Here is a 16,200-nt window from a genome sequence, read left to right as displayed (position 1 = left end):
GGAAAAAGAAAGAAAATCTGATCATCTGAGGTGAGAAACAAAGATTCACCTTCACTTCTTATTCCTACAGAAAAAAACTCTCCTGGAGGGGAATCGTGGAACCAGAATGTCAGCATAGTGGCTATACAGTGTGCTGATGGAATAGCCTTTTGGAAATGCTCTTTCAAACTCCAGGCATTAAGGGAGGCCACAAATTCTTTGCGAATCCATTCACTGCAAAAAGAGAAAGTGGTATTTTACTAAAATAAAAAGAAACAAGAACAATGACAAATGAACTAATTCAAAAAGTTGGAAAACTGAAACATAAACATTAAGTACAATCCCATACTAACTCCATCCTAAATGCTCAGTTACATACTAGCTTTATGTTAAATATTACTGTGTATGTAGATTTGTTTTTAAAAATAAAACAAACAAAAAAACTGTGTTGGAGAACTACATTCCCCAGCATTCTGTACTTTTAAGAAAAACTGTATGCTGAGGAACTACATCCCCCAGCATGCCTTGCACCTCTCAGGGTTAGCTTCCCCCTCCTTCCTGGTGTGGGATTAGTGGATTGGTCTCTAAATGGATCAATCCTGCGCTAGAGAGGGATCTTTTGTCTCTGACTTTGAGCCAATTCAGCTGCAGAGAGGAGGGGGAGAGGGTGCTTTTTCTTTTGTTATTCAAGACCTTTTCCCTTTGATCTTTTTCTTCTGCTTTTCGTTTTTTCTTTTTACATAGATTACAAACTATACAAGAGCAGGCAATATACTTTAATTTCCTTTGTATTGCTTCGAGTACATCGCATATTGTGTTGCACTGAGTGCACAAATCATAAATGGTTGTTGAATAATTAATTACAAAGTGTTAAATTAGTTTGTAGGTAGTGTAAGTTCCCATTTAAATCATATATTTTCTATCTTATGAAAAATGTACTCTATAGAATACATTGTCTGTTATCTACTTCAATAATTCAAGAATGCACAATTTTGTCGCGGTGGGTATTCCCTCTATAGATAAAATTAGTAGGTGTTCTTCAAGAGCTGCTATGGCCAAGAAAGTCATCACTCTGTCATTGCCTAGCCAAATACATAAAGAAAAAACATACACATTTCATTTCACATCTCTATTAAAATACATTAAAGCAAGAAGTACACATTAGCTAATTCTGCAGTTTTGTTGAAAGTAGTCTGCAAATTTGATTCTGTGAAGTAATATTCATCATTGCCCATAGCTCTTTTGGGTGGTGTTGTATTCCACCTGTTCCAAGAATAAAGAGAAATACCTATGGCTAAAATTTTTTTTAAATGTAATACAGGAAGAACTTCTCTCAGGCCCAAGGGAATAGTATGAATTGGATCAAAAAATCAAATATCTAAAATTCCAAATATTTTTGTGTCCCTTTTCTGGTTCCCTTTAATGCTTGTAAATGATTGGAAAAAAATTCAGTGAGATTTAGAAAATTCCATATATACACACAGACACAAATAACGAATACTATGCAGATGGAAAATTTGCAACACCTGAGCTATACGTTCCCAGCATCCTTTTAAGTTATGTCCTCATTTTTAGTAAGGATGCTTAGGAGATAAATTTGCTGCCAGGTGTTACAAATTTTCCATCTGCACAATACTGTTCAGCACAAAAACGATAGTGGTCAAGCTTTTATTTCATATGGACATATCTAATCTAATCTATTTATACTTCATTTAGTAACATGGTAAATATGGAAAAGCTGGACTGATAAAATAACATTTTTGCAGAACTAAAGATATTTGAAAACTATTTTGAAGACTGAAAAATGCATCATCTATTAATGGCTAATATATAATATTAAAAATACTATACCTATCAAATATCAGCTGTAACAGAAAACGTGAATAGTTTGGAGGTCCCCAAATAGCACTGTTATATTTGAAAATTTTTGCTTTCTTCAGGTCAATATAACGAAAGCCAGTAATATTGCCCCAAATTATCACATCTTTGACATCTAGAACAAAAGAATTCAATGAACAAATATAGAAAACGAATACAAAAATGGAAAATACACTACTTTTTGAGAGATAATTAATTGGGACTTAAAACTAGGGAAATTGCTTTTTTTAGAATATATGAATATCCTGCCAATCTTTTATTTCCATGTGCAGCCCTTTTAAAAATGTTTTGTTAATAAATTAAATTTTATATCACAATTATTTTTAGAAATCTAATTTTCCTCTATAACCTCAACCCTTACTCTGAAAGAGAACCCTCTTTTAATCTAATTATAGTTAAAAGTTAAAGTTAAATATTTAAGCAAAATTAGTTATTTCATCTCACAATGCACATAGCCCTTTACTCTAAAAGATCTTCTTTCTATGTATTTCATTAACTATGTTGTTTTTTCATTTGCTATGTGTTTGGCTTCATTATTGTTGATTATTTTATCGATATTATTTTAGTCAATGTGTATATATTTTTGGTTCTATTTCACCCTCATCAGTTACTACAAATCTTCTCATCTTCCTCTGAATTTTTTATTCTTTCTTCTTTTTTCGTTACATTTGAGTTTTAAATCTCTGTGTATGAAACTATATATAATACATAGTTCCTTCTTTAGAGGTGGATAGCATCTTCCATTATAGGTAGGTAGGTAATTTGACTATTCATGTAACTTAGAATAGCATAGTTATCTTTAAACAATATTGCTGTTACTGAAAATAATGTTAATTTGGTTCTGCTTGATTTGCTCTTCCTTTATTTCAGGTAAGTCTTTCCATGTTTTTCCCTCATCAATTTGCTCATCATTTCTTTCTTTTTTTTTTTGATGAAGGTTTTATTTTATATTTTAAGAAGAATAAATTGTTCGCCCAAGAGATTATTGATTTCATATCTATTGATTGTTTGGTTTTCTCTATATGAACTTTTTTTTTGTCATTTATTAAATCCAGAATAAAATGTAAAAATAATTATAGCACTACCAGAAGATCAATTCATCCTGTTTCCAGTATGTATGGCTAAGCCTGGATTGCTCCCTAACCAACTTTCTCTAGTAAGCCCTAGTCCTGTGTTGGTGAACCTATGGCATGTGTGTTGGAGTGTGCCAGAGAGGGCTGCTCCCTTCCCCCTTTCTATGCACAACTGAGGACATTTCTCACATCACCCTCTGTCCTGCAGCCCAATGGGAGCACTTCCTCCCTCCCTCTCCTGTCTATGGTAATATGGGGGAGAGGCTCACAAGTGGCAGCTCATAACTTCTTTAGAAAACTTTTCCCCTGTTCATTATTTCTTAAAGGAGAGGAGTATTCCATCATAATCGCATACCACAGCTTATTCAGCCATTCCTGAAATGAAGGGCATTCTCTCAATTTCTAGTTCTTTGCTAACACAAAGAGAGTTGTTATAAATATTTTAGAAAATTAGGTTCTTTTCTTTTTTTCCCCTAGATTACCTTGTGAAACAGACCTAATACTGCTGGTGCAAAGGATATATACAATTTTGTAACTCTTTGAGCATAATTCCAGATTGATCTCCAAAATGGTTGGAACAGTTTTTACAGTTACACCAATAGTGTAATACTGTCCCAATTTTCCCACATCCCCTCCAACATTTTCTATTTTACCTTTCCTGGCATAAAATTCCACTTGGAGATAATTTAAAATCTTTGTAATATATTGTTGTAGTCTCCTAAAATATATTTTATTTAGAATTTTTGCATCAGTCATCATTAGTGAAATTGATCTATAATTTTCTTTCTCTGTTTTTGCTCTTCTTGATTTAGGATTTGGTTTCATAAACGGAGTTTTGGAGGACTCTTTCTTTACTTATTATTCCAAATAATTTCTTTAATATTGGAATAAGTTAATATTTAAATGTTTTGGATAATTAACTTAAAAATCTATCTGGTCCTGATACTTTTTTTTTCCCCTAAGGAAGCTCATTTATATCATGTTCAATTTCTTTTTTCTAAAATAAGTTTATTTAGATATTCTGTTTCCACTTCTGTTAATCGGGGCAGTTTGTTTTTGTAAATATTCTCCCATTTCACTTACATTGCTAATTTTTTGGCATATAATTGGGCAAGATAACTCCTAGTAATTGCTTTAATTTCATATTCATTGGTGATGTATTATTCAGCCATTTCATTTTTGATATGAGTGTTGTGGTTTTTTTTTTTAATCACATTAGCTAATTGTTTATCTATTTCATTAGTTTTATCATAAAACAACTGATAGTTTTATTTATTAATTCAATGGTTTTCTTACATTCAAATTTATTAAACTCATTCTTTGTTTTTAGGATTTCATATCTGGTGTTTAATTGGTGACTTAAAATTTGTACTTTTTCTAGTTTTTTAAAAAAATTACATACCTAATTCATTGATCTGCCCTTCTCCATTTTATTGATGTATTTAGAGATATAAATTTTCTTCTGATTACTGCTTTTGCTGCATCCCATAAGTTTTGACATGTCTCATTATTATAATTCTCTTTAATATAATTATTTATTTCTATGTCTTGTTCTTTTACCCACTCATTATTTAAGTTTAGGTTATTTAGACTCCAATTAATTTTTTTTAAACCCTTATCTTCCATCTTGGAGTCAATACTGTGTATTGGCTCCAAGGCAGAAGAGTGGTAAGGGCTAGGCAATGGGGGTCAAGTGACTTCAGGGTCACACAGCTGGGAAGTGTCTGAGGCCAGATTTGAACTTAGGACCTCCCTCTAGGCCTGGCTCTCAATCCACAGAGCTACCCAGATGCCCCCCTCCCCCATTAATTTTTAAACTGTGTTTCCATGGTCTTTTATTAATGCAATTTCCATAGTCATTCATGCAATAATATTCTATTATATTCCTATTCCAAAGTTTCTGTGGACATTCATAGAAACATAAAAGCGCAAAGGGAACTTGGAGGACATAAAGCTCAACATCCTTATTTTATAGATAGGAAAACCAAGATATTCTTCCAATTAATAATTTTTTCCTAGTTCTTTGCAGCATCAAAACGTATTTCTATTAATATTCTGGTACATACTGGAACTTTTTTTTTAACCTTTGACTTCTTCTGGATACTCAGGAATAGAATTGTTAGGTTAAAATGGTATGGGCAGATTAGTTTTCAGGTTTCTAAAACAGAGACAATTTTGTTGTCAATGAGGGGTTATAATGGATATTAGTTATCCTGATCAATTCAGGTTAACTTTGGTATTGGATCTATTTTTTACATTGGTGGCACAGTAGATAGAGTACTGGGCCTGGAGTCAGGAACTCTCATCTTCCTTAGTTCTAATTTAGCCTCAGACACTTACTACCTGGGCAACTTTGGGCAAGTTATTTAACTCTTTTTGCCTTAGTTCCTCATCTGTAAAGTGAGCCAAAGAAACAAATGGCAAAACCACTCCAATATCTTTGCCAAGAAAACTCCAAATGGGGTCATGAAGAGCCATATACAACTGAAACAACTGAACAACGACAAAAAATAGGTTGCTATTTTAGATGAGATATATCAGAATACTATTTTCTATGCCTTCCTTGTTGGTAAAGTAATGGATGGAGTTTTTTATTGTCATTTGTCATTTGTTAAGGGATTCAGAGTCCATCAGTGACAATGGTCAAGACAAGGCCATATTTTATAGGGTTTTTTATTTTGCCTAAAATGATGCTAACTATATCCTTGAATGCCTACTGGCCACTGTTGGTTCCCCTTTCTGGAAGGGCCTGACTTACTCAGACTCTGACTACTGTGATCTCTCATTGGATGTTGGAGGCCAACATATCCTAGTAGAAAGTGAAAGAGGCAGGATCTGAACCTATCCCAAATGCTCTGAATTCAAAGCCAGCATTTTGTATACTGCACCTTGTTGTCCCCCTCAAGGCTCCTATTTTTCTTACCCAGACTTGCATCCACTTAACTTCCACACGTGCCACTTCAACAACTAGTAAGGGTAATGGTTAATAATGGCAAAAAAAACATTTCAGCACCCATCAGACATCATAAGCTACCCTTTATTCATCCGATTAGGTGAAAAGCTCCATGCTAGCTGCTCTTTACCTACCCCACATACCACTAACTTTTTATAACATTTAAACTCCATCATATATTCCACATAATATTTGTTGAATATTGCACTTATCATATTTAGTTTTGTATTAAATCTCCATGTGCATATATCATTTCTCATCAGTAGATCGTGAGCTCAATGAAAGCAATGTATTGTATCATTGATTTGTATCATATGATTTGTATTGTATCATATGATTTGTATCATCTCCAGCATCCAAAACAGTGCTTTGCACATGAGAGATGCACCATAAATGTTTGTTGAATTGTATGAAATTATATCATGCAAACTGGGAACTTGGATGACTGAAGGAATTGGGCTCAAAGTTTAAAAAATTTAGAAAGGGCTTATGAATCATACAAACTGGGTCTTTGGTCTATTAGGAAGAACTGTATTCAAATCCTATCTCTGACCCAGGGAAGTTACTTTATATATGAGACCTCAGTTCTTACTTCTGTAAAAAGGGGACAGTCATATTTCAAATACCAGTTTCATAAAGTTGTTTTGAGATTTGAATATGTGATGTAATGTGCTTTAAAATATTAATAAGCTAACCAAATTGTCAGTGATATTATTATTAATCAATTAATATTTATCAGCATGGCATAATAGAGGGAGCACTGTTGTGTGTGGGCAATTCTATAAATGCCCTGTACTGGACTTGTATGGCCTTGAACATCATTAATCCTTAACTTCATTGGTAAAGAGTGGGTATAGATTTGATGGTGCCCTCTAGTTCTCAGTCTATTAACCTCTAAATCTACAAGGTGGGAGTGCTCTGCTGATTCTGGGAAAATGGGCAAAGGTAAAAGATACACCCTGCCCTCAAGAAACTTTCATTCTCCTGGATTATATAATTTCCAGTTCATTAATTATCCCAGATGATAAGCATATAGCCTATATCCTTTTATCTATTCTCATGTTAGTTAAAAATAAATTAACATAAAAACTCATTAAACACATATCTACAGGGATTCACAGATATATCATATCATATACTAAGATCACAGGATTGGAAATGCTAGAGCTGGCAGAGACTTTAGTGCTAATGATCTTAGGCAAGTCACTGAATATCTTGGGTATTGAGTTTCCATTTCCTCAACTGTAAAAGGAATGGATTAGCCTAGATAACCCTACAGGTTCTCCATCCATGACTCTGTAATAATCTAGGTCATTCCTTTCATGTGACAGCTGAGGCCCAGCAAGGTTAAATATTTGTCCCAAAGTCCCTCTGTCAGGTTTGCAACAAGGATTGAACCACAGGCTTTCTGACCCCTGTTTACTGAATTTTTAGATGCTCTGAAAACAAACTCGCTCTAGATTAAAAATGCAAATGACTCACCTGAAGCTGGTGCTTTCAATTTTCTGGCCAACATGGCTTTTGCTTCATTTTCAACAATCATGGCCACAGCAATGATGTTCCGCGGATTCACAGAAGGTGTATGTTGTATGATCAAGCTGGTGGTGAGATTTAGGAAGGTCTTTCCTGCCACAATAACTTTCACATTTTCATTAGCATTTTTGTCAATCAGGGATCCATATAATTGACATATAGGAAACCTATCCCTAATTCTATCTTCTAGAGGCTCAGACTCATCTTCAATAATGTCATTTAGTATGACAATAACATGAGCCTCCAAAAATGCCTCATTGATTTCTGTGCACAAGGAGATATTCCGCAGAAGAGGCAATGCCAGGTCTTCACTCTCCATCACAAGGCCCCTGAGGTTGTCTTCGTTGTAGGTACTGCTTAATAGATTGATGCTAATTTCTTCCTCCAACCCAAAGACTTCTCCACTTGCCAGGATTGGAATTAGGTGGTAGCATGTAGGACAAGATGCACTGATGAAAATGTGATAACTTCATTATAAGTGATACAATGATGTCCCTTTTAAACCATGTTGTTCTGTATATGTAGTAAGACTGTACATATTTACATTTTAAACATTTTATTTTTAATAATTTAATTTATGGTTATTTTTAGTAGCCATATCATTCTGTAAATATAGTAAGACTGCACATATTTTTATTGGATAGTCTGTTTTAGGTCAGAGTTTGTTTAAAAAAACAAACAATCAAAAACCAAGAGATTCTGACTTCTACCTTAGTCTGGTCTTGAGAAGATAGTCTCAAAATAATTGACCCTGCCTCTTTTCAAATGACTGAAATAACATTTCCTTTTTGTAGAAAGCTATTTCTAATTAACTACCATTTTATGTTGGTTGTCCTTTTAAATTTTATCATATGAAAATAAAAATCATCATGTCTCTATTAACCACTATTCATGAAAAGTTATGGGAAAACTTTTGGGAAAAAATTGCTTTTTAAGAAATATGTCTTTAAAACAATCCAAATTTCAGTCTGGACCCAAATTCATCAGTACATTATAGAACTAGGATTTTAAGTCATAGAAATCAAGTCATAACATTTTAAATTTGCAATAATGTAGACAAAAGGAACAGAGTTAGCTCTTTGCAAAGCTTACTCAACAAATAAAATACTTTGGATTGTTTTCAAACCTTTACCTTCTCTTAGAACTGATACTAAGTATTGGTTCCTTGCAAAAGAGTGGTAAGGGCTAGGCAACTGGGGTTAAGTGACACACTCAGGGTCACAAAGCTAGGAAGTGTCTGGGGCTACAGTTGAACTCAGGACCTCTCATCTCCAGGACTAGCTGCCCCAACAAATTGCTGTGTGAGATTACTGACTTTGTACTCAGGACACAGAAGGGTTGAAAACTAAGTGGTGCATAGTGGCCTAATCTATTACAGAATTAATCCCGCTCCCTGATAAAGAAGAATTATAATGTAGCAAATATCCTGGCTGTACTGTCCTACCCGGTGATCCAGACCTGTAGAGGATTGATCATTTCTTTGAGCTCTTTCTCTTCCTGCTCAATTTCTATATGTGTCTCCATGTTCTCGTCAGCAATGAGCAACATATCATCAGTCATCATCTTTGAGGTAATCCCATAGTAAAGCTAGACAGAGAGAAGCCCTAAATTAGCACAAGAAATAAAAGATAAAGAAAGCCTCATTCTGTTTCATTGGAATGAAAAGGGGGTGCTCTGCCTGCTGCTACCACAGCTGCGGGGCTTGGGGAGGCTGCTTTGGGAAATTCGCCATCCCGCGTAAAGGAGGGAACTTGTCCACAATTCAGATCATGCGCTCGGTTCTACATTCTGTAGTCTACGGGCTCACCATCTGTTTACCTCAGGGCGAAGAAATGTTTTAATATGATGCTGAGCTCGGACTGAGCATGTATACAATCAGAATGCCACTAGAGGCTCAGGTTAGAGTATATGCCAAAGTTTGCTGATAACAAAGCCCTATAAAGAGCCAGCCAGGAGAAGCAACCTGCTTGATCCAGACCAGCACGGAATGGATCCAACCAAAATGCTGTGCCCTCAAGCAAGGGAGTAAGTCCTCCAAAGGCTGTGCCCCACCCAGAAGTGAGAGTTCCCCTTCCCTCTCAGAGGGAAGAGAGAGTAGTAGACATGCCCTGGGGACCCAGCTTCTCACAGTTGGGGTTGGGAGAGGGAGACTACAGGAAGAAGAGAGAAAATACAAGAAAGCATTTGAAAATTGACTGCATTTTCAAAGTAAATGTAAAAGTGTAAGGAGGAGCAGATAAAATTTCAAGCAGATATTAACTATCTAACAAACCTATTACCTCAATATGCTCCATGAACTCATTAAATCCTCCCAGAAGAATACCCTTTCCTCCACGGTCTAACAACTCTCTCCAAATTATAGGAGAGCGTTTGTGACTCCATTGATTCTTCTTACATATATCCTGTAGCCATTGCTATTAAAAGAAAATGCCAAGGAAAGTTTAATATGATTAAATTTACTTAAAATTTAGGTTTTTGAGATTGAAATGTTAGCCTTTTCCAATTTGTATAAGAGTTTAAGGGTTCTTTATAAAGTATGCCTTATATTTTAAAATCATACTGAAATACAAATGAGCAAATTAAGTTTAAAAAGTGAAATATACTTTACATTTATCTTAAAATTTAAAAAAAATATTCAAAGCTAATGCAACCAAGATTAGAAAGGAAACAAATAAATTGGGAAAAAAATTACAGCAAGTGTCTCTGATAAAGGCCTTATTTCTCAAATATGTAGAGTCAAAATGATAAAAATACAGGTCATTCCCCAATTGATAAATGATCAAAGGCTATGGACAAGAAGTTTTCAAATGATGAAATCAAGGCATGAAAAAATGCTCTGTCACTTTTTAAAAAAATCCTTACCTTCTATCTTAGAATACTATGTATTGGTTTCAAGGCTGTTAAGGGAGTTTTGTTTTTTTTATTAATTTCTCCTCTTTTATATTTAAGGGGGAAAGGAACAATCATGTTTTTTCAGTAAGAGCCTCCCTGCTGTGCAGGTTGTCAGTTAGTGACAGTTAGAAGGATATGGCTGGGGGGACTGAGTGAATGGGAGAGAGTTGCCAAGGGCTTTTCATCTCTGGGTCCCCTGGAGAGAGGTTGTGCTGCTAGCACTCTCTCTGGTTGGAGACAGAGAATGGAATTAAGGTCTTAATAGGCTTAGTAAATCTTAATAACTTGGGTAAAGAAGGCAGATAGATAGTAGTTATATATGATTAGATGGTGAGAGTAGGAGAGTAGGCGAGGGCTTCAGCCTCACAGAAGATACAGCCCTCTGAGGCAGATAGATGTAGAGTTTTTTGTTTTGTTTTTGTTTGTTTGTTTTGTTTTCCTTTTTTTTTTTTAAGAGAAATTTAGTTAAGATTGGGATCTGGTGTTTAGTTACAAGCTATTGTAAGATTACTTTCACTTCCTTCCTTCCTATTTCCTATCCATATTTTCCTACTAATAAACTAAGTGTTTTGCATTTAATAAACTGTGCACTGACTTTTGTTCCAACAACTACCCCCCTCCCCAATTTAACCATTCACAGCCTGGAGAGTGTAAACCTCAAATTTCCTTAGACTTATAATTGTTGAAAATTTCACCATTGGGATATTTCATACTTGGAAAATTTCTTACTGATAGTCTATTGGAATGGGAACTCCATTGGCATGGGAGGTTCCTTCTCTTCCCTTCTTAAGATTACTTTAGGACAGAAACCCTTTGCTGAACAATGGAAAGGACTTTGACCTATGCTTAAGCATAGAACAGGAATTTCTTTGAGTCTTGATTGATTTTAGAATTGATACAATGGAGATACTTGGAATAAATCTCCACCCTATTCAGTCCTAATAGGATTGAGTAAGGGCTGCAGCCTAGATCAAAATTTAATTATTCCAATCTCTACCATACTCAAGTTAACAGGATTTAGAAAGGGCTGTAGCAAAGGAGTATAGATTTAATCATTTGAAAAATATGACCTTCAACAGACATGTGCAAAAGCCAGAAACCTCTGGGCGGTCCTGGGTTAAGCGAGAGCCTCCATTGACAGGGAAATTGATGAAGAGTGATTGGTAGATGTGAGGACTGAGGGGAGGCAACTTGGATGGTGTCCTTAAAGATAGGAGGGTCTGGAGACTCAAGGGGGAGAGGTGATTGAGTTTTTTGGTCGGTGGTTCCTGGGCTCTGAGGAGGCTTGCTCTGAAGGAAGCTGAAGGTGGGGGCCTCTGAGACTGTTTCTCCATTTTGGACACGTGAGTAATAGGGACTGATCTCTTTTCTTTGCCCCAGCTATCTAAGGGCTTGGGCCTTTTGGCCCAGCCTAAACAGAAGGGGTATTTAAGCCCTATTCCCTTCTCTCCCCTTTCTCTCTCTATATATATCTCTAATTCCTTTCTTGCTCCTATTGTAATTAAACTCCAAAAAAGGCTGACAGCTGACTTGAGTTTTTCATTTAGGAATTACATAGCTGATTCCTTGGCGACCTTAAATTAATATATATCAGTCTTTTAAAGTGATTCCCTTGTAACATTGTGGCTGACCACACGGGAGTCTAAAGAATCCTCTCAATAAAACTTTTTCCTTGCCTTTTTACTATACTGTTTCACCACTTAGTCCTTTTTTTTAAAAAAAAAAAACTTGGCTTAAAGACACAGCTGCTAGAACACGTGAGTATAAAAAACTTTTTCTCTTTTCTCCTTAAGTTAAATTGGAATCAGCAGTTTTTTCTTTTTCTTCCCTTTAATCTTAAGGGACAGCTGGGTAGCTCAGCGGATTGAGAGCCAGCCCTAGAGGCAGAAGGTCCTGGGTTCAAATCGGACCTCAGATACTTCCCAGCTGTGTGACTCTGATAGACAGAAAACAGCTGTTTTTAAATCTCAGCAACAGGACTCTAAAGTCCTGGCTGGAAGAACTGTTTCTAAATATCCTTTCCCTTAAGGAACAACTTCCTGGATTAAAAAAAAAAAAAACCCTGTGGAAAGTTTGTTGCTTTGCCCTGCTCCCCACCTGTTTTGTGAAATTACAAAATATACATATAAAAATGAGTACTACATTCTTTGACAATTATATGGCAGCTGAAGAAGTAGGGGCATTGAGGAATGAAGGATACCTCCAAATTTTTATATTAATAGGTACTGTCATTTTTGTACTCCTCAATACTATATTTAGAGATGAAAAAATAAAAAATATTGAGGATAAAATAAAACAAAATGAGGATAAAATAAAACAAAATGAGGATAAAATAAAACAAAATGAGGATAAAATAAAACAAAATGAGGATAAAATAGAAAATATTGAGGATAAAATAGAAAATGTTGAGGATAAAATAGAAAAAAATGAGGATAAAATAGAAAATATTGAGGATAAAATAGAAAATATTGAGGATAAAATAGAAAAAATTGAGGATACAATAGAAAAAATTGAGGATACAATAGAAAAAATTGAGGATAAAATAGGAAATATTGAGAATAAAATAGAAAAACTTGAGGATAAAATAGGAAATATTGAGAATAAAATAGGAAATATTGAGGATAAAATGGGAGATATGGAAGATAAAATAGGAAAAATTGAGGAAAAAATGCAAGCCCAATTAGAAGATCTAAAATGTTTCTTACAGGATCAATGGGCAAACACCCACTCTACCAGAAACAGACCTGTTTCTGAACCTTTGAATGAGGAAATTTCCTTCCCTGAAATAGAGATGGAAAACACCTTCCCTATAGCCCAGTTAACAGACTGCTTCTCTCGTGCAGTGCAAATCTTGTCTGAATTTAATCCCCAAAACCCTTCCCCTGCAATCCCAGCTTCTCATGTTCCTTCTCCTACAGAAAACCAAATTCCAATGCAAGGGAGATCTTGTCCTCCTAGAGAAACCTGTCCTTGTCAAACTGACCCACAGGTACAAAATTCAACTAGAGGCCTGTTTCCTCTAAGAGAAGTACCTGAAATAGGACGAAATGGGGATGTGGTGACTTTAAGACATAGGATACCGTTTACTCCCCAAGAAATAAATGAATTTACACGAAATATCCCCACATATGAACAAGATCCTTTTCTAGTAACAAAAAAGATGGGAGACATATTTTTTCAATATAATCCGTCTTACAAGGACGTTGAGAGCTTACTACAGGCTTTTTTAAGTGAACGTGAAAAAAATAAAATAATTGCTCATGTCAACAAAACCCGGGGGCGTAATGCAGCACATTGGCCATCTCAGGATCCCGAATGGGACTATAATAATCCTGAGGACTATCTACAACTATACCGTTGTAGAGAGGCCATCCTCACGGCCATGAAGGAATGTGCGGACAGTACAGATAAGTGGATGGAACTGGAAAAAATTAAGCAAAAGGAAAACAAAACACCCTCCAGATTTATGGACAGAATTATCGAGTTTGGGGACAGATACTTAGATTGGGACTTAAATAAAGAGAATAGTTTAAGACAAGTTAGAAGAATCTTTGTAAATAATTCTTGCAAAGTAATTAAAAATTATTTTAAAACACAATGCCCAAGATGGTCAGATATGGACCTTGAAGAATTGCGAAAAACAGCTATATATGTTTTTAAGGGAAACGAAGAAAAGGAGAAAGAGAATAATGATGACATGGAGGAAATGAAGAAAAAAATGAGATGTGTAATAGATAGGATAACTAAATTAGAAAGTGGGCATGATAATGAACCAACGACAATTGCCCCTCTCCAGAAATCCAATTATCAATCCATTACTTGCCACTTCTGTGAGAAGAAGGGCCACAAAATGATGGAATGTAGAACCTTTCTTAAGATGTTTGGAAGGAATACACAGTTTAATAATGGTTTTAGAAATAATAACTATAGAAATTATGATAATGGTTATAGAAACCAGAATTCTAGAAATTATAATAATGACTATGGAAATAACTATAATGAATATAGAAATAAGAACTTTAGAAACCAGAATTATAGAAATAGGAATTGGGAATTTAATGACAATGCTCAAATTGAAGAAAATTTTAATGATAATACTCAACAATATATGAGAAATGGCGCTCGTCCAAAAATTACTCGAGGTGCTAATGATCCTCAGAGAGGTGCCCTTCAGGAGGGTGCCCAGGGAACTTCCCAGTATAATAAAGATGATTCTTCTTAGATTGTATTGATTTTGTTGATATTAATTAACCTTTTTCAGTTTTTTTTTCTCTCCTCTCCAAATAGTAGGAAAGATGAATAAAGAACTTAAGACTATGATTGGCAAATTATGCACTGAGACCCATTTAAAATGGCCTCAAATTCTCCCTCTGGCCCTATTTTATCTTAGAAGCAGGCCTAGAGGAGACTTACATATTTCACCGTGTGAGATGCTTTTTGGACATCCGCCTATACAGGCTAAGCCTTTCTCCCCGGCTTATACATCGCTATTAGGGGGAGATATTACTATTGCTTCCTATATACAGGAGTTACAGCACAAACTACGTGAACTTCATGAATCCGGAGCTGCAGTACAAGCTGGACCATTAGACTTTTCTCTGCATGACCTGAACCCAGGAGATAAAGTTTATATCAAGAATTTCAAGCGAACTGGAGCAACTCAACCTTCATGGGAAGGACCATTCCAAATATTATTAACTACTCCAACATCTATAAAGATTGGAGAAAGAGACTCTTGGATTCACTGCTCACATGTGAAGAAAGCATCTTCTGCTGAGACTGATTGACTCTATCCTATCATATGAATTGTGACTCTATCTTATCATATGAATTGGAGATAATAATCCATAGACAAATGGATGTTTTTTTTTCAAGAATATATTGAATTACTGATTTTTTTTCCTTATTTTTTCTTATTTCTTTTTATTTTTTGATCAGAATATTTGATTTTTTTCTCATTTTTTTGTACTGAAGGTACACATAATTAATATTAATATTATTTTTTCCCTGCAGTAATACAAGTTAATATATATACTCTTGCTATAATATCAATATATGCCTAAAAGCTTTAAACTATGGGAACCTGCCATTTATTGATAAAATATTATAGAACTGTGATTAATGTTTGTGTCTGATTCCAGGAAAAGGGATAAAAACAAGGAGCACAGACTAAACCTGAATAGTGCCAATAGAGCACACATGAAATATTAAAGTGAGACTCAAGGTTGCGACGCTTAACTTATGTTTAAGTCGTAGGACTTCCTTGTATCTACACTCCTTTTCGAAATACTCAAACAAGTACAAAGCTTGACTATCATGCTGGCTCCCTATATCTCTGAAGAAAAAAATCAGACAAGGGAATGACATTTCCCCATCAAAATAGAATTCTAATTCTTTTCTTCTTATATTATGGCAACTTCCTGTAGTCTTGGCTACAGATGGCTAAGTGAAATATTACTGCATTCTATCCTACATACTTGTGGGATAGAAATTACTTTAAACTGGACCTATACAAGGTCTATTTTGAATTTTTCTTATGTTTTTGATTATTTTTCTATTCTTTTGATAATTGACACATACACCCCCATAACTGAACATTGCATTCTGAGCTAAACTTGATATATTTTTTTTTTAAATACTTACTTCAGGGGGGATTGTATTTTAATTTAAAATCTAAGAATTTTTTCATTTTTGATTTTTTTTTGTTTGAGATTTTATTTTTATAAAAATCCAAGACTTTTGTTTAAGATTTTACTTTTATAAAAAATTCAAAGATTTTGATTTTGTTCAAGAAAAGATCTTCAAGAAAGAAGCTTGAAACTTTTATATCCAGAGAATGAACTGTTGCAGAAAGATGCCAAAAACCTACACTTCATCAAGAAGATCAAGAAT

General features: G+C 34.8%; 1 protein-coding gene across 8 annotated transcripts in view; it reads right to left on the bottom strand.

Annotated features, from left to right (window-relative positions):
- The window catches only part of MDH1B (malate dehydrogenase 1B), a 45,792-nt gene that overhangs the window by 13,245 nt on the left and 16,347 nt on the right, over positions 1 to 16,200 (bottom strand). For 6 of the 8 annotated variants that reach the window (XM_056808166.1, XM_056808167.1, XM_056808171.1 and 3 more), the window contains 5 exons: positions 9,696 to 9,830; positions 8,861 to 9,003; positions 7,366 to 7,865; positions 1,831 to 1,972; positions 50 to 213 (listed from right to left, as the gene is read on the bottom strand). In XM_056808166.1, coding sequence (XP_056664144.1) covers positions 50 to 213; positions 1,831 to 1,972; positions 7,366 to 7,865; positions 8,861 to 9,003; positions 9,696 to 9,830 — 1,084 coding nt within the window. The remainder of the gene's footprint in view (positions 1 to 49; positions 214 to 1,830; positions 1,973 to 7,365; positions 7,866 to 8,860; positions 9,004 to 9,695; positions 9,831 to 16,200) is intronic. The other 2 variants (XM_056808168.1, XM_056808169.1) reach the window with 1 other exon arrangement.

This window comes from Monodelphis domestica, chromosome 8, assembly GCF_027887165.1.
Source record: "Monodelphis domestica isolate mMonDom1 chromosome 8, mMonDom1.pri, whole genome shotgun sequence".
Classification (NCBI taxonomy): Eukaryota; Metazoa; Chordata; class Mammalia; order Didelphimorphia; family Didelphidae; genus Monodelphis; species Monodelphis domestica.
Note: the sequence above shows the minus strand (reverse complement) of the source record. Positions and strands in the feature narration are given on the sequence as shown.